Raw genomic sequence first — 23,681 nt, forward strand, 5'->3', positions numbered from 1 at the left:
AGAGAATACCAAATTCTGATACTGTACCACCTTACTTTTGAGGTTAATAGTTATCTTTTTTCTTTTCAGTTCAAGTTCATTTTAATGTTAGCTTGACCATGTATAAAATTCTTTTCCCAAGATTCCCCTTCCACAGACCTTCTCTAGTTTTCTTTCTTACGTTCTGATTTTGTCCTGTTTTTTTCTCTTTTTCATTCTGAAACAACTAGTCTCACTTTGGGATAAAGTTACTTTCTTTTCCTTCAACAAAAATTGATCTCCATTCCTCATATCTTCTTTTACCCGAAACACACATCCTACATGTGTTAGAATTGTTATCCCTTAAAAACTTAATATCTTGTGAAAATAAAGTAGTAAATAATTGTGAACTGTCTTATGTTAGCATTCTGTGCCTGGCAAATGTATAAATACATTTTGTATTTTCTGGAAACATGCTTTCTCATAATAGATTTTTTTAGTGTAGCACAAAATATGTTTAATAGACCCAAATCTCTTTAATTTCTTTATAATAAGCAAAAAAGGAGATAAACCAACGTTCAGTAATTGTTTTCAGTATTTTATTTGGAAATGATCTAGGCATTCAATGACTACTACTCATTTAATTTAGTAAAACTCTTCAGATTTTTAAGTTACCAAAAAGATTTGGGGAAACCATTTAAGTAGGCATATCAAAAATATAATTATTGCTGAAAAGTTCACCTAAAATTGCATATCTCAGTTCATAGATCAGTTGTGTTTAGACTACCCGTGAAGACTTTGTGAAATATTTGGACAAAGTCAGCCAGCAACGTCTGTTATAACATAGACACCATGAGGTTATTTGACCAGTAAACCTAGATAGAGTGAAAGTTGTGGAAAGGTATTATAGTTAATGCTGATAACTCTGAAGACACGTCTATTTTAACTAAATTAACACACTTAAATCAGTTTTAATACCAAATATTTTCCTAGAGCACATGAATCTAAAAAGCATTAGGTTACTCTCTGTTGTAAGTTTTAGAATATTGTTAGTACTTAATTCATATAAGTACTTAATTTTCTTGAAGCCAATTAAATAGAGCTCTTTTCTTTCTTTTTAATTTTTTTAATGTTTATATTTGAGAGAGAGAGTGTGCACGGGAGCGCACGCAGGGGAAGGGCAGAGAGAGAGAGAGAGACAGAGGCAGAATCCAAAGCAGGCTCCAGGCTCTGAGCTGTCAGCACAGAGCCTGACGTAAGGCTCAAGCACATGGACCATGAGATCATGACCTGAGAGAGCTCTTTTACAAATTAATTTTGGCAGTATCATCTATAGGTAGAAAATACACATGTACGTGCACGCGCACACACATACACACACACCTTATAGCTTCCATTCTAAAATTTTAGCCGTGGAAAGAGACATTAATATAAAATGCACTGGTTATAAGTTGGATCCAAATTGTGTTTCTGGCAGATGAAATAAGGTTACCTGGTCAGATGGCAAGAGCTTTTTATTTTTATGGAGAAGACACTTAAGATCTTTCGTTTACTCGTGTTCCAAATAATCTTTCCCCCTTTTGCTTTTCTGATAAGAATTCCCTCCCTGGAGTTGGTATTTCAAAGAGTAGACCCTTAGATAAGAGGTCCCAGAGAAGACCAGGTAGAACATTTACATCACAAAGGCACAAGGAAAGAATATAAAGGCTTCCAAGAAGGCCTTTTGTTTCCTGAGGCCAGAATTTTTACAATACTTTACAAGCCTTTGGAGATCTGTAGAGGAGGTTTTGGTGTTGGTAAAAAAGGATAGACGGACTGCGAAGTGTTTCTAGAGCCGAATTTCTGGTTTTGTGAACAACTGCTCTAATTCCTCAAAGATTTCTGAGTTTTGACTTAAACGGTATCGTAAGTCGATCCACCCATGCAGCTACATTATCCTCAGTTTGCTTCTGTGTATCAGGAAGGAGATTTCCAACTTGGGTGGAAATCAAAAGATTTCTGTGTTCTGGATTTAGAACTGTTTGTCTTTGGAATGTTCTACTATATCCTTTCACAGAGGTTTCAGATACTTTTTCTTTTCTTCTGGTACATAGTTTCATTCTAGCTTAAGGGAGAAGGCCTAAACAACCCTATCAGGCTCTGGTTATCCGCTTCCAACTTGGCTGACTTGTAACCACAGAACCACTTAAAAACTTGTTTTAAATATCTTGCCACTTTTCAGCCAGGACAAACAAATGTTTCTGGCAGTATTGAACAACTCCCCATCAATGTAAGTGGGGACTCAAAGAGGATGTAAAGGATACTTACTACCTTCCCAAGATCCAGAGTTTCTCTCAAAGAGAGCCAAAAAGAACCAGCAACCTGTATGCCCCGTCCGGGCCGAAAACTAAGCCAAGTTCTTAGGACGCAAAACAAGCAAGAAGGTAGTAGCTGTCCCTGAAGAGACGATCAAGAGCCAGTGGGTTTGGATTTGGAAAGGAAGGGAGAGTGTGAAATTTTATTTTGGTCTCTCAATTGGGCATTCAGGAGAGCTGACTCAGGTATGAATTCTCACTGTCTGGCTTCTGCCAGTTCTCCCAGGATCCCCTCTGTAGCCTCTCTTATCTACCAGAATTTGGCAAGGCTTTTCATTAATTTTAGTTTCCGTTGGCTGTTTCAGAGAATAATGTAGCAGTTTACCAGGGAACTCCCCAGAGTCCCACCACCTCTGGGAGGGTCCATGTGGGCACCTCCTTCAAAGGCAGATTTGAAAGCATTCAAGTTGGTGTTGAGGGATTTACCCAAAATGTTTGAGGACAAAATTTTTTCTAATGGTCCAGTCGGTTACAAATGAGATACTCATTTCTGAGCCAGTGTTTTGATGTTAGACTCCTCGGAAGGTGTAATGGGAGAGGCCTATGTGTTGTTTTAGATACCTTCTGTGTCTTTAATTTTTCATTAGCCTTTACAACAAAACTTTCAATGAAACTGTTTTGGAATCTTGAAGCCTTTGGAAGCTTCTGCATACCAATTAAAATAAGTACCCCATTCTGTTTGTTCGATTAGGAACCCCTGCTTTTAAGTGCACTTCTTAAATAAATGATCTTGTCTAACTGGGACGCTCCCATAACAGCCCCTGCGATTCTGGGTTGTCTTTAGTAAGATTTTGCATTTTTGTAGGTATCTATAGTTCCTGGCCCTATAGTCCTTGAGCCATAAAATAAGTGTAAGCGTGCTGGAAGTCAGTGTGTTCAACTGTAGAATTTAAAGATCCCGTTTCTTCTAGCTAAGTCTTCGAGTCTCACAGAACCAAATTGATGCCTAAAAGGGATGTGCTGCTGGGTTGGGAATGGTGTGGTGTTTTACAGTGTACCTTGTTGCACGGAAAGTTTCTTGAGGTTGGCAGGTGACCTAGTGTCGCTCTTGTGTCCGTCCATGACCAGCCTGTCTGGACACGGGAGCCTTAGAGTTAGGTGCCGAGCCCTCCTAAGAGTTTTTAAGTGCTCAGCCTGTGCCCACCAGTTTGGTAGCTTTTGGCTTCTGAGATTCTCATTAGCAATAGCCTTTACCTTCTGTGCACGCTAATGCACCAGCAGTAGCTGAGATATTTCTAACCAGTAAAAGGCTTTGTGTGCACCACCAGCAGTTCTCAACGTGGAACTGGGGACTAGGGAAGGTGCTGAAGCAGCGGACCCCAAAGAATGGGGACTGTGGACTGGGATTCCCATGAAGTGGGGAATGCACACTGAACCATCAGGAGCCCCCAGTAGGGAATCTGAGTACTAAACCAAGGATGGGGGATTCCGGTCAAGTGGAACACTACACACTGAACTAGCCACAGTTCCCAGCATGGTCCGGTCCAGTGGGGGACTGTAGGGAGCCAATTAGATCAGGAGCTCAACACGAAGAGAGCAGAGCTCAGAACAAGAGGATCTTCCCATGGCCCTCGGAAATGGTGAGAAAGACCGAAAACTTTAAGGGTTCACAGGTACCACAGCTGGCTGTGTTTCTCGTTGTCCTTGAAGCTGTCCGAAGTTTCTTTTGAGCCCCACCACCGCCACCAAACTTGTAAGAACAAAATTCAGCAAACTTTAAATTTTAAAGCTCTCACTGGCTTTACTCAGTGATTCGGCATTCCATCCAGGAGATAGAAAAGAGCTCTAAGGAGCTGTACAGAATGAAAGACTTCTGTAGGCAGAAGGGAGTGGGACAAGGAAGTTACTGGCAAAACGTGCATTGTTTCAGGCAAGCTCACCTTCCTTTGGGGGACAGCACAGGGCTCTCAGGCAGAGCACCTCACTAGTGCTGACCAGATAATTCCAGGTTGGCTGGGTTAAGATTCCACTCCTGGGAGAGGTTGAAACTGTAATTAAATATCAAGTCTCAGTTTGGTGATGTGGGCTTAGCACAGGTGACTCCACTTGGGGCCTTGTCCCTGTTTTAAACAGGGCCCAAGTCTCAGGCCCCCAAGGGTGAGGACTAGGCCTCAGCCCCCGTGCCCCCCCTGGCCTCCCTGCCCTCAGCCACCATGGCGACTCCCTGTGACTCAGGGACAAGGATGGTCTCCCCTTCTCAGTGATCACCTTGGGTGTTTGTTTCTTTAATTCTTTGGATAATTTTGATTTACCATTATTTGATTTTAAAAAGCAGTCCCTTTCTGTTTATTCATTTTCCAGCCTTATTTTCTTTCAGGTCTTGCCCCTCTCCACCTTCTCCTGCTGTGTCGCTGTGTGACGTTACTCGCCCTTCCTTCGCCTGCTTCGCTCCCATCTCAGCTCCGTCTCCAGCCGTAGATGGCCTGATGATGCGCCGGCCTTTCACACGAAATCAACTCGCTTTGTTTTTGTTTTAATTTGGTTTTTGATTCTTTTTACTGTTGGCAGAAACAATGTTAATTCATGGGCCTTTTTCTTGCTAACTTTTGGTTGCCCTGGGGTGGGGGCTGCATCGTGGTCTGCTGAGGGTTGCAATGAGGACTGAGGCTGCCACCCTCCGAGGCGGTGGCTGCCTTCTGATCATGTCTGTGGCTCAGGAGAGGAGGCCAGGCAATGAGCTGTGTGACCGCCAAGTGTGTCAACAGACCATGCAGGGGCTTCCAGCGTGGGGATAGAGGGCAAGGACAGGCTGGGGGGAAGGGGAGGCCCTTGCCCTTGAGCTGCTCCCAGCCCCTGCATGGCTTCCCCCTCCACGGTGGTGGGAGAGGGAGCTTGGGCCGGGGTGTCCGGTGAGCTAGCCAAGTGTCCTGTGTGCATAGGCCACACGCCCTGCGAAGGGGGAGGCCCAGGGAAGACTGGGATGGGCCAGGCATGGCGGTATTGGCTGAAGGAGCCCTCTGTAACTGAAGACCAAGCCCGCCTCAGGCTGTGGGGGGACCCCGTCTCCCCCTCAGCAGCCCCGTGTCCTCTCTTGTAGGAGGTCCCAGGTCATTGAGAAATTTGAGGCCTTGGACATTGAGAAGGCAGAGCACATGGAGACTAACTCGACAGCCGGGCCCTCGCCATCAAGTGACACTCGCCAGGGCCGCAGTGAGAAGAGGGCGTTTCCCAGGAAACGGGTGAGCGTCCGGGGCCTGGGGCCAGCGCTGAGGCCCAAGCGGTGCCACGTGCGGCCACTGGGGCTCCATCAGCATATGGCCCCACACCTCCTCACAGAGCCCCCAAACGCACCCAGATGCACTTCCACTGGGCTTCCTGTTCTCATTTCCTACTTGTTTGCTCATGTCTCTCCTCTCCTCCAGTTAGTGACTTTCTCGAGGCCGAGGCCTGCCTTCTGCATCTTCCTGTCAGAACTTGACCCATCTCTGCTAAAGGCCAGTCTAGCGAGCCTTAGGTCCCAGCTCATAACCGGAGCTGCTCTCTTTCTCTTCGAGGCAGCCCGGCCGCGAGGCTGAGCACCTTCCTTCCTCTTTCTTTCGAGTGGCGGCCGTTGCCCTCGCTTCTCTACTTAGTCCACAAGGCAGGTCTCTCTGAAATAATCCTCCTCCTCCTCCTCCTCCTCCTCCTCCTCCCAGGCAGCCCACCTGCCTCTTGTGGCCCTGCTGTGTCCGATCTTCATCTTCCTCCCCAGCCCCTGTCTGGGCTCATGAGGTATTCTGCTGCCCGCTGCCTCAGAGCCTGGGGCTCTTCCTTCCGTGACCCCGAGAAGCCAGGGGATGGGGATGGGACCAGGAGAGTGACGGTGACTAGCGCATCCGAAAGAAAAGGCTGCTTTAACAACTAATGCGTCTTTGAACCCGCTGCGTGAAAGCGGATGGAGCCGGACGAGGAGTCCCAGGACACTGGCTCCCGTCCCTGCTCTGGTCCAGACTTACCCAGACAGAGCCCAGACAGAGTGCTTTCCTCCTCGCCTGGGAACATTCTTGACCCTCCCACAGCTCTGGCTCCTGGTTTCCCTGCTCCCCACCTGACTTTACTGGCTTGTACTGACTGGCGGCTGCTCTCTGCCACAGGACCTCCCCAGCGAAGCCCCCACAGCTCCTCTCCCGGACACCTCGGCCTCCCCCCTGTCTCCACACCGAAGAGCCAAGTCACTGGACAGGAGGTCCACGGAGTCCTCCCTGACGGTGAGCCCAGGCGCCCGCACAGCAAAGCCTGGAGACGCCGCTCCTGCTGCTTCTGTCACTTGGGGTCACTGTCTGCTTATGTCCGTGCGTCCATGCTGGCTGTCCCCTCTGCACGGGCCTTTGTGTCTGTGCGTGGGAAGCAGATGCGGTGTTCCTTTTCCCTTTTCTGGATACATAGGCGTCCTGAGCTCTGAGGTCACGAGTAGAGGAGGCCACTTGGCCAAGGCAGCAAAATCCTGATTTCAGAGAACCAGGGCCACAGCAACAAGGAACCTCTGTTCTTGCTTTGGGTGTTTGTTTCTGTGACATTTTGGAGGCAGGAGCCCCTTCTTGCTGGGAGCCCTTGCCTCGTTCATGGTGTCTCATGACAGGAGAGACGCTTTTGCCCGAGGTCACTTGAGCGGCAGCAGTGGAGGTGCAGGTGGGGAGTGGCCAGACAGGACCCTCGCTCCCTTGGGGAGCCGAGAGTGGCCGGCCAGTGGCCCCGGAATGAAGGACAGCTATGCACATGGTGACCCGGGGCTCCTCTCTGCCTTGTCCGCGGTCTTCTGAGAAGTGGTTGGTGCCACTCCTACCCCTAGGGTGTGGAGCCACCAGCCACACACGTGGAACTGAGCCAGGATAGGAGGGCTTCTTACCTGGAAGAGGGTTGTCTTGTCCTGGAGTCTGGGTGCTGCTCAGAGGTTTGGCACAGAGGCTCCTGGAACAACTCCCTCCCGGTCCTTCAGATACAGAAAGACATCACAGCCCGTTTCTGGTGGAGGTGGAGATATACCTGTAGAAAAGTGAGAGCAAGCACGTGGGCCAAAGGGAAGGATGATCCTCATCTCTTCAGGTGCCAACTTGACAGATGCCCAGCTGTGAACACAAGCAGGGCCCAGCAGGGCTGCGGGTGGGCCTAAAGTGCTTCCTTGGGCTGCTCCCCAGGCCCAGGGCCACGGGTGCAGTAGAGCCCAGCAGGGCCAGCTCCCCCGCTCTGCTGTCAGCTGTCCTGGGTTTGCATCTTGCCGGGAAACGGAGACTCAAACTCATCCTGGTAGATAGGTGGCCCCAAAGTCTCGGCAGGGTTGCTCCTGCATCTTGCTCAACGCCACGCTTGGTCTCCGCTCCTCCGTCTTCCTCTCTCCGCCTTCCTGTGGCTTCTGCGGGAACTTCTGATTTCTCCTTTTAGTGGTCACTGCAGGTTTTCCCCTTCGTGTGAAACACCGACTGACTCTCCCTCTGGGCCGTCCTCTGCCGCCAGGCAGGCTTCTGTCAGAGCGTCTGGGCAGCCCAGCTGCTGCTGTGCCCGCAGGCCATGCCCTTCCCTCCCCATCATCCCGCTGAGCCCGGCGTCTCCTTCCTTGAAGACACATGAATCTGTGGAGGGTTTGTGGGCAGCACCCGCCTGGGCAAGGCAGGCCATCCTGGCTCGTCTGGCAGGTGGAGAAATGCCTCTTCCCGCTGCCCACCTCATGCGGACAGAGACACCTGCTGCCCCTCAGTCAGTCACCCTTTCCCCATGACTGAGATAGCTCAGAGTGCCTTCTTCTGAACTGTTCTTTTTTTCTCCCTTTCTTAGCCTGACCTGCTGAACTTCAAGAAAGGCTGGCTGACCAAGCAGTATGAGGACGGCCAGGTGAGTGTGCAGGGCTGGGCTGCTGTGGCCCCTCAAAGACTGGGGAGCAGGGGTGGGGTCTGTCTGGCCTTGTCCCCAGCAGGGGTGGGAGCACTGGCTCGATCCCCCACCTCCGGCATGACCTCTTGTGTGGTCGACCAGAACTGTGGCCAAGACCCCCATCTCCTCAGGGAAGTGGAGGTACACAGCCGTCCCCACTCTCAGTTCTGCAGTGAGAGGCGGGGGCCGCTGGAGAAGACCACCATCCTGCACCCAGGAAGGATCGCAGCCTCAGGCTAGGGGAATGTTCTACAGCACTAGCTCCCTACCTGGTAGTCTTTCCTAAAAGTTCCCAGAGAGCCCAGGCTTCCCAGGAATGGGGGAGGCCTCTGGTGTGGTTGGCTTGTGGATGTATCTGAGGCAGGCCACGTTGACAGCAACTAAGGGCTGCTAGACTCTGCCGGGGACTCCAGCTCAGCCGCGGTCCTGGGAGAAGCCAGTGTGGTCGTTCTTGCCGTCAGACTCCAGCAGGAAGAGCCATTTGCAGCTGGACCTGCCACCCCACCTCCACCCTGCTTGGGGCTGGAAGGCCAGGCCTCCAAGGAGGCATGAAGAGGAGTCTGCTAGTTCCTACCGAGAGGCCCCGAAACCCTGCCCTCCTGAGCTCCCCTTCTTGCTTCCTGAGCAGCCGTGCCGAAACATCCTCTTTTTCTCTCTCCTCCATATCAATCCCCTTGGCCTTGCCTGAAGACTCAAGTCTCCCTCCTTGCTACTCACAGTGAAGACTTGGGAATCTGGCTGGCTGGTTTGCTCCTGCTGGCTGCAGGTGGGCGTGCCCCTCTGGTTAGCCAGCCAGTGGCTGTGGCTCACAGGCAGCCCCTTAGGATGGAGATGCTGTTTTCACAGCCACTTTCCAGCTCTGGGGGCCCAGCCCCCTGTCTGCAGCCTCTGGAGTTGAGATCGAGGACTGCGAAGCACTTTTCACCAGCCACACCACTGTGGGTTACAGAAAGCCCGTAGCCTGCGGCCCACCCCAGCTCTCCATGCTGCCTTGTCACGGGGGAGCCGCGGCTTGGCAAGTGCCCTGACGTCATGCGCGCATGGCTGCCTGCGGCCTGAGCAGAGTCCTGTGTGTGTCTGCCACTCGTGGGAGGGGCCGCCTGCCCTCTGCTTTTCCTGTGCTCTGGGAGGTGCCCCCAGGACTCTGGCTATGGATTGCCTTGGAGCAGTAAATGTGCTGCATGGTAGTTGAGTCTGGTTTTTCCCTTCCCTTTTAGTGGAAGAAGCACTGGTTTGTCCTTGCTGATCAAAGCCTAAGATACTACAGGGATTCGGTGGCTGAGGAGGTGAGTGTTTTTGGCTTCCTTCCTAGTTGTGGAGACAGTTGAGGGATCCAGGCGACACCCAGGAGCCCAAGGCTCCCAGACACTGCTTCTCTAGGCTGACATCCCCTCTGTCTATTGACAGGTGTCCGAGTGGCCATCTTGGGTTTTCTAGTGTAGATCTGGTGCGAAGTCTGAGCATAATATCATCAGCTTTTGATGTTCTTGTGACTGAGTCTTTCTGAAACGTTGGGCTGTTTTGAGTCTCTGCTTGAGGCACCTGGGTGCAGAGTGTTTCAGTGGCTTCTCTTTTCTCTGTTCTTTGAAAAACACCGAAAGATGTCTTATTTTAAAACTCAGGATGAACAGTTTGGTTTTTTCTACAAAGGTTTCGTGGAGAATTGAATGTCTTGAAACAGAACTAAATCTTGTTCTTTGTCTTCTGGACAAAGATGGGATGTGGCAAATGAATTCAGGTGGCCCAGTTGACTGTCCTGATTTCATGGTTGAAGACCAACCAGAAGGGGCTCTTTTTCTTCCTTAAAAAATACCGTGTTTTTTGAGTTTTTTGAGTCTGTGTTCCTACCTTTTCCCTTGCATCCCACTCCAGGGATCCTTCAGATATATTCCCGCATATAGCCCAAGGTTAGTCATTCCTGCACTTTTGTGGTAGCAGAAGATTGGCAAGAATCTAATATCCGTCCTTAGCTCGTTATATACATTTACATAGCCTGAACGCTTACGGGCTGCAGCGGAGAGATGTTAGTGATACGGGATAGACGAGAGCAGTGTGGGCGGCAGGCCCCTGGTGCTGCCTGAAATCAAGGAACGCGGGAGCGTGTGGTTGGTAGTGTGTGCGTAGACCAGCAGTTCTCAGAGTGTGGTCTGTGGACCCCTGGAGACCCTTTCGGGGGGCTGACGGACTGGTATACTCAAAACTATTGTGAAAAAGTTAAAATGCCATGTAAAGTGTCAATTCTCGCATACTCGTCTTTTCTGTATTCTGTGATTCAACATGGGCAGTGAGCATAAGGCGCCTTTGCTGCGTAACAGAACGTAGTGGGTCCCTCGCTGGAAGCACCTGCACCCCGTCTGGCTGCCAGACAGACTTCCCCTCGTGCTTCTCCTCGTGCAGTACTGCCTGCACTTGACAGAACAACTGACAGACAAACTGCTCATTCCGTTTTGGTGTCTGGCAGACATTTGCTTTAAAATGCACCAAGGGAGCCTATTCCTTCAAAGGAGACAATCCACTGTTTGTTGCCAGTGATACAGTTTGAGCTTACAAGCGAAACTGGAACTTTGGAAAATTCGTATTCATTGTCACAAACTTGACAACTTCCCTGTATTGACAGACTCTCCTAATGGAGTAGGTGGTCACACTAACAGATGTTTTGATCTTATGTAATGAAATGTGTCGACTTTTGGGAGATACACGTAACTTGGTATCTTCCAGATGGCCAGTACGTAAAGTTAGAAAATCATGCACGAGTAATAGAGCCATTCAGGGGGCAGGAGAAAACCGTGGATTTTAATATAACAGTATGGAAAGGTCCCTGACAGGATTGGCGATTCCATTCTGCAGTTCACCTTTAAGAAAGTACACCTTTTCACGACATATGTACATCAAACCATCATGCTGTACGTCTTCGGGTTATACAGTGATGTATGTCGATTATTCCTCAAAACCGGGGGGAGGGGGGGCAGAAACGACTATTAAAATATGTCTCCTTACGCTGGACTGTCTTCATACGCGGTTGACTCTTGAACAATGCAGAGGTTGGGCGTGCTGACCCCTCGCACAGTTGAAAACCTGCATATAACTTCTGACTCCCCCAAAACGTAACGGCTAATAGCCTGCCAATAGATTAACATATATCTGTATGTTATGTGCGGCATATACTGTATTCTTACAATAAAATAAACCAGAGAAAAGAAAAGGCTGTTAAGAAAATCCTAAGGAAGAGAAAATACATTTACAGGACTGTGCTACCTTGAAAACAATCCATGTATAACTGGACCCACACAGCTCACGTTGTTCGAGGGTCAACCGTACTTCAGTCAAAATGATACATCGCACAGGTTGAATGCAGCAACAGATGAGAGAATCCAGCTGTCCTTGGAAACCAAGCATTTAAAGATTTGCAAAAATCTCTTGCCGACTTCAAAAATATTTTTTAATAAAAACTAAAATGGTTTGTGTTCCTAAATGAGCAAATAAATAGGTTTACTTTTTTTTTCACGTTTATTTCTACTGTGTTAAATATCATCAGTAGGTGAAACCCACATAAATGAAAACTCTTTGGGGTCCTCAGTTTTTAAGAGCATAAGGGTTCCAACCACACGTTTGAGAACCGTTGGCATGGATTGGATATCTTTGGCAGGATGCTCAGGGAAATAGCCTCGCTGCTTCCAGGTAGCCAAAGATAGGCAGTGTCCTCACTTGTCAGCGGACATGCCCATGAAAAATAAAGCTAACGTGGAAATTCGCTTGCCTCAGTGTTGACTTTTACTTTCTAAATCTCCTAAGATCCTCTCCTGTTTCTCTGTAGGCTGCTGACCTGGACGGGGAAATTGACTTATCCACGTGTTATGATGTCACGGAGTATCCAGTCCAGAGAAACTACGGCTTTCAGATACATGTGAGCCTGGGGTGGAGCTTGGACACAGGCTTGGTGTGGAGGTGGGGGACACGGGCTTGACCCGCTGGGATATTTCTCCACAAACGTGATGTCCTGGTCCAGGGACACCTGTGGATAAGGTGACCTCTCACAGGCATGATCAGCATACATTCTCTTCTGTCAGCGTGAGTGCCTTGACCTGTGCCTTCCTGTGTCCTTAGCACCTCATCCCAACTCCAACTTGTGATCTGAACAAAACAATTAGATGTTAGCATCTTTAGCATTTTTCTTCTAAGTACCATTTAGAAGCTTTCTGTTACTGAAGGTTCTTTTTTTTTAATGCTGGCGTTGGGGAAAGACAATGGGATTGGGGAATAAAAATAGAAGTGTTAGTTAAGCCTTGAATACTAGGTTTTTACTGATTTGTTCTTTCATTTGGACATTTATCCATCTATTCATGTCTTTTGTTCCCCCACGATCTTGTGAGGGACTCAGGCAAGCAAGGCATTGCCCCTGCCCTCAAAAAGAAATATGATAGGAAAAATAAAATGATTCTTGGCCATTTCATTAAAGCTGGTAGTTTGAGGGCTACCTGGAGGCAGCCAGGCTCAAGATTAGGGCACAGTCGGGGCACCTGGGTGGCTCAGTCGGTTAAGCGTCCAACTTCAGCTCAGGTCATGATCTCGCGGTCTGTGGGTTCAAGCCCCGTGTCGGGCTCAATGCTGACAGCTCAGAGCCTAGATCCTGCTTCATATTCTGTGTCTCTCTCTCTGCCCCTCCCCTGCTCACACTCTGTATCTCTCTTCTTCAAAAATAAATAATGCTAAAAAACGTTTTAAAAAAAAAAGGGGGGCATAATCTCCAACTGGTGTATCTGCCTTCTGACACCAACTGCAAGATCAAGGGGTGCCCCAGACTACCCTCAGGCTCAACAATTAGCCAGAAAGACTCACAGAACATAGGAGCACTCTACATACAATTGTAGTGTTATTGTAGCAGAAGGATAGAGACCAGAACAAGCCGGAGGAAGACACCTGGAGAATTGTACCGGGATGGCCCTAAACACAAACCTTCCAAGTCCTCGGGAATGTATTACCCTCTTGGGTGATGTGTGGCTCTACCCAGAGCTTCCAGCTCAGGAAGTTCACCCAGTCAGTGTCCAGAGTTTTAATCGAAGCTTCATGGTTGTTGCTGATTGAGTTAACTATCCATGTGATCGAGCGCAATTTCTGGCCCTCTCCCCAGATGTCGGCTGATTTCATGTGTCCCAGAGCCCCAGCCTTCTCCCTTCATGGCTGGTCTTTCTGGAGTGACCAGCCCCCACCTTAAATAGGTTACTTCCCAGGAGCTGGGACAAATGCCAGACCTCTCTCTGGGCAGAGCTAATCCCTCTGTCACAAGAGCCTTAGGAGTGTGTGATGGTGAGCAGCTGGCCAGAGCTGCCACTGGGGGCTGGTTTCTCACAGGGAGCTAGAGCTCCAGGCAGGGGGGTTACCTTTAACAGGCTCTCACCTTTAATTTTTTTTTCTTAATGTTTGTTTATTTTTGAGAGCGAGAGGGAAAGAGCGTGAGCAAGGGAGGGGCAGAGAGAGAGGGAGACATAGAATCCGAAACAGGCTTCGGGCTCCAAGCTGTCAGCACAGAGCCCAGTGCGGAGCTTGAACTCATGAACCGTGAAATCATGACCTGAGCCGAAGTCGGACGCTCAACTGACCGAGCCACCAAGGTGCCCCAGCAGGCTCTTGCCTTTAGATCTTTGCATCTGAAAGCTCAGTTGTATTTCTGGACTTAGAGTAGATCAGGCACATTGGGACTGACTCATATTAACCAACCCAGAGGAGGCCAAGGTTCAGACCCGAAGGCTGGAGAGTTCATTATAAGGCAAAATCCAGTCAGCAGCCCACCGGACTACTGGTCGTGGCGTTCCTTCCATGTGGGGCAGCTGTGGGGACGCCACGTCCTAGTTGGAGGTTGCACTGATGACCTGGCACCAGGGCTGGAGCAGAAGCCGGCAGATCTCGGCGGCCCGTGCTGCCCTGCTGTGGTGCTTTTCTGCCCTCGTACCCGCAAGAGGAATAGACGGGCTTGGTGAGCCAACACGTCGGGCAGCCTTGGAGGCAGGGGTGAATTCTGGCTGTCTGGGTCCGTGCCGAGTCCCCCCACGGTCAGCCCTACCTCTCCGTTTCAAAGAGTAGTTTTCTCTGGGTGGGCATCCTGGGGGTGAGGAGTGTTTTATCACTAAGTCAGCGCCTCTCACTGAGCTGGTCACAACTTCACCGTTCTAGGGCTGCTCTCAATGCGGGAGGGTGGCTTCCAGGAGGGGCTCGGCCCGGGCCACTAGGCAGCTTTAGGGGGTTGAGAGACACAGCTGAGAGCTGAGCGTGCACGTGTTCTTGCCCGGCCGCCAGACCTGGTGGCACCCTCCAGGGAGCGGAGTGCAGAAGCCAAGTGAGGGTGACACATGGGAGCCCTGAGGGCCAGGTCGGGAGGCTGTCTTGTCCTGAAGTTGGAGGAAGTTCTAGAACGTGTTGGAGGGCGCAAGGCAGTTGTGTCTCAGTAAGACACCTCCAGCAGGACGTGCAGGGCACTTAGAAAGGTGGGAAAGTAGAGGCAGGAGGCAGGCAAAGTGGCGAGAGGGCCCACGGTGGAAGGGTGCGTGGTCTGTGGCTCCGCCAGGTGAAGGAGGAGGCAGGTGTGAGGCCTCGCACCCCGGAGCACGGTGAGTTTTGTGCAGAAGTCGGGTGGTAGAGGCAGCTTCCGAAGGAGGAGAGCCTCTGGAATTCTGGCCACCAGTGTGTTTGAGGCCCTGGTGGGCTCCCTAAGAGCATTAGATAGGAAGCCACGAGCATGGACCCGGTTGGGAAAGAGCTCGCTGGAGGTGAGAGATGAGTTCATGGGTGAGAATGTGCAGATCGCTGAGGTCAGACTCCAGAAGCACCCACACCTGGAGCGAGAGGAAGCAGAGGACCCAGGGGTGCGTGGGAGCCGGTCCCGGGGGCGTGAGGGGCCCGTGCTTCGGAGAGCTCTGAGCGGCACCCCTGCCTTTGGCGTACACGGAGGGGAAACAGAAGAAGAAGGAGAGATGAGCTGGGCGCGGGCCGTGTGCCGTCTGACTGGGCACGCGGGCGGGGGCCTGCGCTGGAGGAGGCGGTCGTGAGCAAGCTACGTTCTGCGGCGTGCTGGGTCAGCTCTCGCTGGGTCAGCTCGCGGTCTCTGGTATTTTGGCCCCTGGCTGTGCCGCGCCCATCCCCAAACCGTCGGGTGATTTCATCTTCCCGTCAGCTGAGCAGCTGGCGCGTCTCACAGGCCCGCTCGTGAGCCTGAGCAGCATAGCGAACAGTCCTGACACCCTCACTGTGTGACATGGAGCCTGGAATGCAGAAGCCGGAAACGGACTCCGCGAGACCGCCACCTACCTGCGCTTCCTGCCCCTCCCCTTCTTGGGTGGTGCCAGGCAGGGTGGCTCAGTGACGCAAGGATTGTGTCCCAGAGGCCACCCTTCACTTGCTGGCCCTGCTGCCGCTCTCAGCCCCTGTCTGGCTCCCCTCCCATATCCTCTCCGTGAGGGACTGAGCGCCAGCCACCTCCTTTACCTCTCCAGAACCTCCCTCTTCTCTGTCACCATCTGGACCACTGCCCTAGCGGCCCAGCGGGTCTCCCTGCCCCTTCTCAGCCTCACCGTGTGGCCCGTATCGTGCCCAGACCGCCTGTTAAGTCCCGTGCCTGCCCCTCGTCTCCCGGTCGCCTGTGTACTTGCTATGTGTGGCTGCGTGGCACTGGGCCATGTCCCCGGCCCGGGGGTCCCCTTCCCACCCACCGTTCCCACACACTGGCTTTGTTGTCGGGTCGTGCCGTCTCCTTCCCCTGTGAGCCCCTTGAAGAGCAGGGGAGCCGTCTGGGTGCCGGGGACATTGTAGGCACACGGGAAACGGAGGGAGGTGGCTGAGTCTGCCATGAAAGCAGATTTGCTCTTTCCTTCCTTTACTTTCTGGCTCTCATTTGAGGGCTGGTGGGGTGCACACGGTGCTCCTAGGACAGCCACCTAGCTGGATATCCTTTGGGGGTTGGAAGGTGACAGTCACTGATAACGGCTCATCTTTTGTGTAGACAAAGGAGGGCGAATTCACGCTCTCTGCTATGACATCTGGAATCCGGCGGAATTGGATCCAGACCATCATGAAGCACGTCCACCCGACCTCTGCCCCGGACGTGACGAGGTAAGACCCGGGTGCCCGAGGGAGCCGCCTTCCCCTCTGGCCGCCGCCCCGCTCCCTTCCGAATCTGTGGCTCCTTTGGGACCCGAGCTCGCACCTGTCCTGGCACAGCCACCTCCTTCCGCCCTTCGTCCCACCATCGGCTGGCCCCACACGGTCTCCCTCTGGCTTCTTGCCGCAGGTTACCTTTTCCTCCTTGAAGCCTGGCCGGTGTAGCTGCACAAGTAGTGTCTGTGCCCCTGTTGGGACTGCACCTAGCAGGAGGAGCCCCTCTGGCCTGGGCGCTGGGCAGCCCTGGAGCCACATTTACGAGCCACCAGAGCATGTCTTCTTCTTGGTCTTTTTGCTTCACTCCTACATCTGTTGGATTTGTACACAACCGGGAAAAACTTATTTGAGATTCCGCATTAGAGCTTGAGTTGAAAAACTCGTTCTTCCCTCACGTTAAAGTCTCTGTGGTTTGTACCTCGTGATTTGCATGTCACATGCCTTCCTCCTCTGCTGTGAGGGTCAGAAACCCATTTTCATTTTAAAAGAAAGAAGGTTCTGGTGTGGGGGGCTGGTTCCATGATGCCCAGAACTTGAGCGTTCTCACCTGAAGACTTCAGAGCCCCATCCTGTCCTGAGACCCTCTTGTTCCCACTTTTCAGGGCAGGTAGTTTGAATGGCTCTTCAAGTGTCTTTCTCGTGTTGTTGGCCGCTACTGGGCTGTGTGCCCCTCAGAGGCCTGGGGTAGCTGTGGCCATGCCAGGTCTCTGTCAAGGCCTTGCCTCCGTCCTGGTGACACTGCACCTCTTTGAACAAGAAGGGAGGAAGAGAGCGTTCTCTCTTGTGTTTATTGGCATTGTTAGTTCCTTCATTTATGAAATGAACAATTTTGAGTTGTTTCTGTCAGTAAGACCAGGCATTGGTGGCCAGGACAAGCTCTCAAGGGTCCTATTAGGAGAGCTGGCGTATTTGTTAATGGGATGTCCCCTGCCTGCAGAGATGAAGGGGGCACTCTCGTCCTCACTGGGCCATGTCCCTTGGCGGCCTCTGGCTGCCCCCTGGCTCTCTCCCAGGCAGGAGCAGAGACTAAAGCTTTACAAGGTCAACACCCTGAGCACCTTGAGGAAGCCCCCATAGCAAAGCAAGAAAGGCACGTCGGGGTTCTCTGGCAAGGCTGCTGCCACGGTGACGTGGGTGGTGGACAAGAGAGGACCGTCCTGGCCCCAGCGTTCCCCTGCCTGCTGTGTCCCAGCCGGCTCTGGCTGCTTGTCCAGGGCCTGGCCCTGTGTGGGGACCGAGGGTCCCGGCTGGGGAAGTCACCTTTGGGATGTCACAGGGCAAGCGTGTGGCTTTGGCCTCAGAACAGGTGTGAAGTGACACACTTGAGCACACGCGTGTGCACACGCCTCTCCTGAGAGGCACCTTCTAGGCTGACATTCACAGTTCCCTGCCGCAGTCCCGTGCTGGCTCTGTGCAGGGACTGCAGGCCCACAGGGGCCAGGGCTTTTATTTGTGTGGGAAGGTTGACTTAGTGATTGTCTTCCTGACTAGGATTTACTTCAGAATTAGCACATCTCAAACTTATGGGGGTCCTCACTCTCCCCCCGTTTTCAGCCTTTCTGCTTGTTTTATGTCAGCTTTTATGGTTTGAGAAAAACTTGGACTTTTTTTTTTAAGCACTTACAGGTGGTCCAAGTCCCAAGAAGGTACTAGAAACAGATACAGACGTCAGAGGCACAGGTTTGAGCCAGGGGCCATAGTCCCCCTGTGTCTGTGGCAGAGAGTTAAAGGGGCGTCCTGCCTGGGAGCTGGAGGGGCTTCCTCTCGTGGTGCTGCGATGGCGGCTGCCAGCTCTCCGTGCGGGCGTGACACCTTACACAATTGTAAGCCCGGGTCAGCTCTCCGCTCAGTGGCATCGGAAGGTCCTCTCTGGAGAACGGTCATTCAAATGCACATGTGGTCTTAAATGGGGAACTTGCAGGTCCCGCCACCCTGAAGCCCTTGGGACAGATGGCCAGAGCATGGTGACGACCATGTTCTCTTTCCCCGAGGCACCTCTCTCCCAGGCTCCCTTCTCTTTGACCCCCACTGTCTTTGAAGACAGGCGCTCCCTGGAGCATTGCCACCCCCACTCCCACCGCCCTCGCTGGCCCTCGCGGCCCTGAGTGGCTTACAGCTCTATTCTGCTGGCTTGGGCAGGACCAGAGGCCACCCTGTTCAGGCTGGGGACCTCAAACCGCCACAACTCATGCTCCCACCTCACCCCTGCTCAGGTGGCATCCTCTCTAGAAATCTTTGCTCTGGGGCGTGTTAGATAAAGGCATGGATTCCTTACTTGGCAAGCAGAGGTGCCCTTGAATCCTGCTCCCCTCTCACTTCCTGCACGGGGTGGGCCGCTGCATGGTGCGGGCATGTGCCTGCCACCTGGGCCATCTCTCTCACTTGGCCACAGCGGTCTCAGGCCTTTCACTCTCTGATCCATCTGTCACACCAGCCCCCGCAGGGGTGTTCCTAAAATACAGACTGTTTGGTTTATTTACTTGCTTGTTTAAAAACCCTTGAGCCTTTTGAGAAAAGTGGTTGGGTCTCGTTCATTCTGTCACCCCTTCCTGGTGCAGCCTGATGGGGTCTCCATCATGAAGCTCCGCTACAACATCTCCTGTGTCAGAGGACCCTCCGAGGTTGAGGCTGGAAACTTCTGAGCCGTCTGTGGCTCTTCCTTTCCCATCCCCACACAGAACCCGGTTTGGGTCCCCCCCCCCCCCCCCCCCCCCGCCATGGAAGGGACATGGGCAAAGGCAGTGTTCTTTCCTCCCTTCTCCTGCGGGAACCCTGGCTGCACAGAAAGAAAACATGGTGGAGCTGGGTGCCCCACCTGGATGGGTGGCTGTCACCAGGAGCCACACCTGACAGGCTCTCCGCCCTCTCCCCCAGCTCGTTGCCAGAGGAAAAGAACCGGAGCAGCTCCTCCTTTGAGACCTGCCCAAGGCCGAGTGAGAAGCCAGAGGTGGAGCGTGGAGAGCCAGACCCCGAGCAGAAGCGGAGCCGGGCTCGTGAGCGCAGGCGGGAGGGGCGCTCTAAGACCTTTGACTGGGCCGAGTTCCGCCCTATCCAGCAGGCCCTGGCCCAGGAGAGGGCCAGCGCCACTGGGGCCTCTGACGCCCACCCCGAGGCTGAGGCCGGTGAGCTGGAGCGGGAGCGTGCACGGCGGCGGGAAGAACGCCGTAAGCGCTTTGGAATGCTCGATACTGTGGACGGGCCAGGCACTGATGACACGGCCCTGCGGATGGAGGTCGACCGGAGCCCAGGGCTGCCTATGACCACCGACCTCAAGACCCAGAACGTCCATGTGGAAATTGAGCAGCGGTGGCATCAGGTGGAGACCACTCCTCTCCGGGAAGAAAAGCAGGTGCCCATTGCCCCCCTGCACCTGTCCTCCTCCGAGGATGGAAGTGACCGGCTCTCCACCCACGAGCTGACCTCTCTGCTGGAGAAGGAGGTAATGGGTGGACAGGTGACCGGGTTCCCTGCGACGGCCTTCCCCAGCACCCACTGTGCCTGGTGGTGGCCTGAATGGTTCAGCCACATAATATTGAGGGAATGTGGTCCCTCCTCTCAGGGACTTGCAGACCACTCAGCGACAGACACACGGACAGACAGGTCCTTAGAGTACAGCGTAGGCACTGAGAGGTACGGGAGAGTGCCAGATCGTGCAGGGTGGCAGGGAGAGGACACCAGGCTTTCTCAGAAGGAAAAGGCATTAGCCGTATGGGGGGGTGGGGGGGAGGAGAATGCCATATATAGCCGGAGGTGGCCAGAGACTAGGCTAACGGGACCCAGGGCCCAGGTGGGTCCTTGTCCTACCCTGTTTGAGGCAGGAGAGGGGCGTAAGCAGAGTTAGGTTTCCACATTTGGTAGGCGGCCCTGGTTTGAAGGGGCCAGAGCTGGAGGCAGAGACGAGCCAAGCCCCGAGGCTTTCGCGGCAGCCTGGTAACCATTGATGGGAACTGAGGGGGGAGTGGGGCAGGTAGCAGGAGGCAGAGGCTGGATTCTAGCTAGTCAGGTAGATTCGAGATGTAAAACAGGCCCCAGGTGACAGGATTGCTGCCCTGCCACCGACTTGAAGGCTGCCCTCTGGGATGCAGAGATGAGCCAGTCCCTGCGTTTGTAACGGTGTACTCGTACGTGAAAGCATGTCCAGAAATCAAATCTGGGAAACTCCATAGTGAATTTCTAAGTCTGAACAGGGACTTTCCTGGACAAGAAGGTCCAGCAGTGGACGGCCTTTTAGGAGCACTCAGCAGCAGGATGTTTTAAATGTGTTCTTTGACACGAGTCGCCAAGTGAAGTGGAAGGGTTGTCACTTCGGCCTGCCTTCACTTCTTACCTTTTTCCTGTCAAGTTCACAAGGCTGACCTTCATCGCTAACATCACCACTTTAATTTCTTTTCCATTTTCTACACACATTAATGTAATAATAAAGTCAAGGTGCAATAAAAAAAGCAGTTCAAACTCCCGTTGCTCTAAACTGTCAAAATGGGCCTGCTGGCCTGCAGGCCACACATGTCAGGCCACGAATCTGCTGTAGACAGCGGAGTCGGAAAGCCAGGAGTCTCTGTACCTCCCACAGCCTAGCCTGGCGGCGCCCGGCTCATCCGCTGCACACGCAGCTTCCGCTTACCACAGCCGCTCCAGCGGGCGGGCCGGGGGCGCCCACACCCGGCATCCAGTAGGCACCGATGGAGTGTTTGGAGAACAGGCGGATGGGTGAATGACTGAATTCAAAGCCATTGAAAGCAAGAAGAGTGTGACGTAGCTCGCTTGCTTTGTACGTCTTATGGAACCCTTCAGGAACCCTTTCTGCAAACAGAATTTTGTATGGAATCTTTTATATAAAAGTGGTCAAAGGAGTTGTTTCGGCAGAAGCCTGGAGTGAGGGCTGCCCCAGGGCATCAGTGGCCACTGAGGAAACCAGAAGGACCCCAGCAGGGTGGTCGTCTTCTTCTTCTTCTTTTTTAATATTTATTTTTGAGGCGGGAGAGGGGCAGAGAGAGAAAGAGAGAGAGGGACAGAGGATCCAAAGCAGGCTCTGCACTGACAGCAGTGAGCCTGACTTGGGGCTTGAACTCAAAAACCGTGAAATCGTGACCTGAGCCAAAGTCGGACATTCAACTGACTGAACCACCCAGGCGCCCCAGGGTGATCTTCTGACAAAAGGCACAAAGCCCTCGTTTGCTGGTGGGGTCTGCCCATCACATCCTTATAGGGATGTGGGAATTCTGTGGGTACCCAGGGAAAAGTCTCCTGTTGTTATCTATGGCTTGATAGATAAGTGCTGCAGGTAAAGACGTGATCAGCACATGCACTGAAATGTGGCCACATGGAAGGCCAGCCGGGGAGTCCCATTGTGCTCCGGCCCAGCTGGAGCTAGAAACACCTCTGTGGGGGCACCCGGATGGCTCAGTCAGTTAGGCGTCCAACTTCGGCCCAGGTCACGATCTCACGGTTCGCGAGTTTGAGCCCCGCATCGGACTCTGTGCTGACGGCTCAGAGCCTGGAGCCTGCTTTGGATTCTGTGTCTCCCTCTCTCACTGTCCCTCTGCCTCTTGTGCTCTCTCTCTCTCTCTCTCAAAAATAAACATTAAAAAAAAGAAAGAAAGAAATGCCTCTGTGGGTCTGTGCTGTGCTGCTCTGTCTATTCATTGCCATCACTTTGCTTAAAAATGTGTGTCTTTTTGTCCACAGTTGGAGCAGAGCCAGAAGGAGGCCTCGGACCTTCTGGAGCAGAACCGGCTCCTACAGGACCAGCTGAGGGTGGCTCTGGGCCGGGAACAGAGCGCCCGGGAGGGCTACGTGCTGCAGGTAGGGTTGAGGGGCTGCTGCGACCCTCGTTCACTTGGCCTTCGGTGTGAAGGGCCCAGGCAGGCTAGGAATGTGCAAAACCTGGCTGAGCGGGGGGCAGCCTCTCCCCAGTGCCGCGCCTCTGGGCTCCTCTGCCGCAGCGTCAGGGCTCTGTGTCGTGGGTCGTCTTCATTTTTCACCCTAGCATGACATTTTGGAGAATGTGCCTGAAACCTCTGTATCGGAGGGGTTTTTTTGCTTGTTAATGAAGTCATTCTAGTTGTCTTTCTTCTTGGCTCTCAGAGTACTTAATTGTGTATTTATTATAAACGTCACATATTTGTCGTTTTTACTTGCTTTCACAATGGCAGTGTTAGGCCCATTTTACCAACTGAAGAAAATGAGTAACAGCCAGCCCAGTGCCTCCTTACCGCTGTAAGTGGCAGAGCTAAAATTGGTTCCTTGTCCGTGACCTTGTGTGTCCCACAGCTACAGGGCAACCTGGGGCTATTAGCACTAGCCTAGTGGCCCTGCTTCTTATTTTCTGCCCAGGCTGAAGTGTCGAGGGAAAGTATGGTCGCCCAGCCATGAGCTGACTCCTCCAGTGGCTTAACGGGGAGCCTGATAAGAAGGGCAGCAGCCCGAGTCGTGAGCTGAGATCCAAACCCACGCCTCTCCGAGACTGGGGAGCTCCGTGCCTGCGTGCTGGCCAGCAAGCGGCGGGCACTGCCCCAGTGTGTCGCCAGGCAGGAGGGCGCCTGGACAGGGTCGGCCAGCATCCCAGGCCCTATTCAAGTTCTGGGGTACAAAACTACACACTCCTGCCCCCTCCTGCTGACACGCTGCTGGGGAGAGGTGGTCGACGAAGGAGCATTGGGGAAATGCAAGATGGGGTGATGGTGGGGAGGACCTGAGCTCTCAGCCAAGGCTGAGGATGGGGCCTTCCAGTCAGGGTCCTGCCACTGACCAGTAGAAGCTGGTGCCCCTCCCCACGGCCTCGGCCTCCTTGCCTGTGGAGACTTAGAACTTGACCCCAAGGGCCTTTCCGGTTCTCAGTGACCCAGAGTCTCTGTGATACGTGGCTGTGTCGGCATTTCCAGACTGCGGCACGCCGGTCGTCTTGGTCCGAGTCATGCCAGGCAGCACGTGGACCTCTGGGCAGAGTCTACCTGTCTCCGTGCCGTTTCTTGTTGCGTGTTCCCCTTGCCTTCTCTTTCTCCCCCAGCTGTGACCGTGGCCCTGGGTGTCTCGTGTGCCCTGGAACCCCCTCCCCTGCCCCTTCAAGCCAAGTTATGGCCATGCCCAGGTCAGACTCTCAGGCACCAGGCACTGGTGATGGTGGGTGTCCCTCTTTCCCATAAATGTCACTCTAGGGCTTCCTGGGTCATTTCGTGTAGACCTTCCAGGTTTGGGGAGCATCTTTTTAAACCTGCACGAATTCACTTCACATCAGGTGGCAAAGAAACTAGCAGCAGATTTTGCACATTGCTAACCTAAGAACCTGCCTCCGTGTCTAACCTGGATGATTGCATGAGCCTGAGCCAAAGCCCCTGGCAAAGCTGGGCGGGGCTGGCCTTTCCGCTAGGTCTAACAACCGTG

General features: G+C 52.8%; 1 protein-coding gene across 8 annotated transcripts in view; it reads left to right on the forward strand.

Moving 5' to 3' along the window:
• Positions 1-23,681, forward strand: part of MPRIP (myosin phosphatase Rho interacting protein) — a 154,338-nt gene that overhangs the window by 104,024 nt on the left and 26,633 nt on the right. For 7 of the 8 annotated variants that reach the window (XM_053892539.1, XM_053892542.1, XM_053892541.1 and 4 more), the window contains 8 exons: positions 5,350-5,491; positions 6,386-6,499; positions 8,061-8,117; positions 9,374-9,442; positions 11,971-12,060; positions 16,147-16,256; positions 19,176-19,740; positions 21,987-22,103. In XM_053892539.1, coding sequence (XP_053748514.1) covers positions 5,350-5,491; positions 6,386-6,499; positions 8,061-8,117; positions 9,374-9,442; positions 11,971-12,060; positions 16,147-16,256; positions 19,176-19,740; positions 21,987-22,103 — 1,264 coding nt within the window. The remainder of the gene's footprint in view (positions 1-5,349; positions 5,492-6,385; positions 6,500-8,060; positions 8,118-9,373; positions 9,443-11,970; positions 12,061-16,146; positions 16,257-19,175; positions 19,741-21,986; positions 22,104-23,681) is intronic. The other variant, XM_053892543.1, reaches the window with a different exon arrangement.

This window comes from Panthera pardus, unplaced genomic scaffold (assembly GCF_024362965.1).
Source record: "Panthera pardus isolate Hobbes unplaced genomic scaffold, ASM2436296v1 HiC_scaffold_3, whole genome shotgun sequence".
NCBI lineage: Eukaryota > Metazoa > Chordata > Mammalia > Carnivora > Felidae > Panthera > Panthera pardus.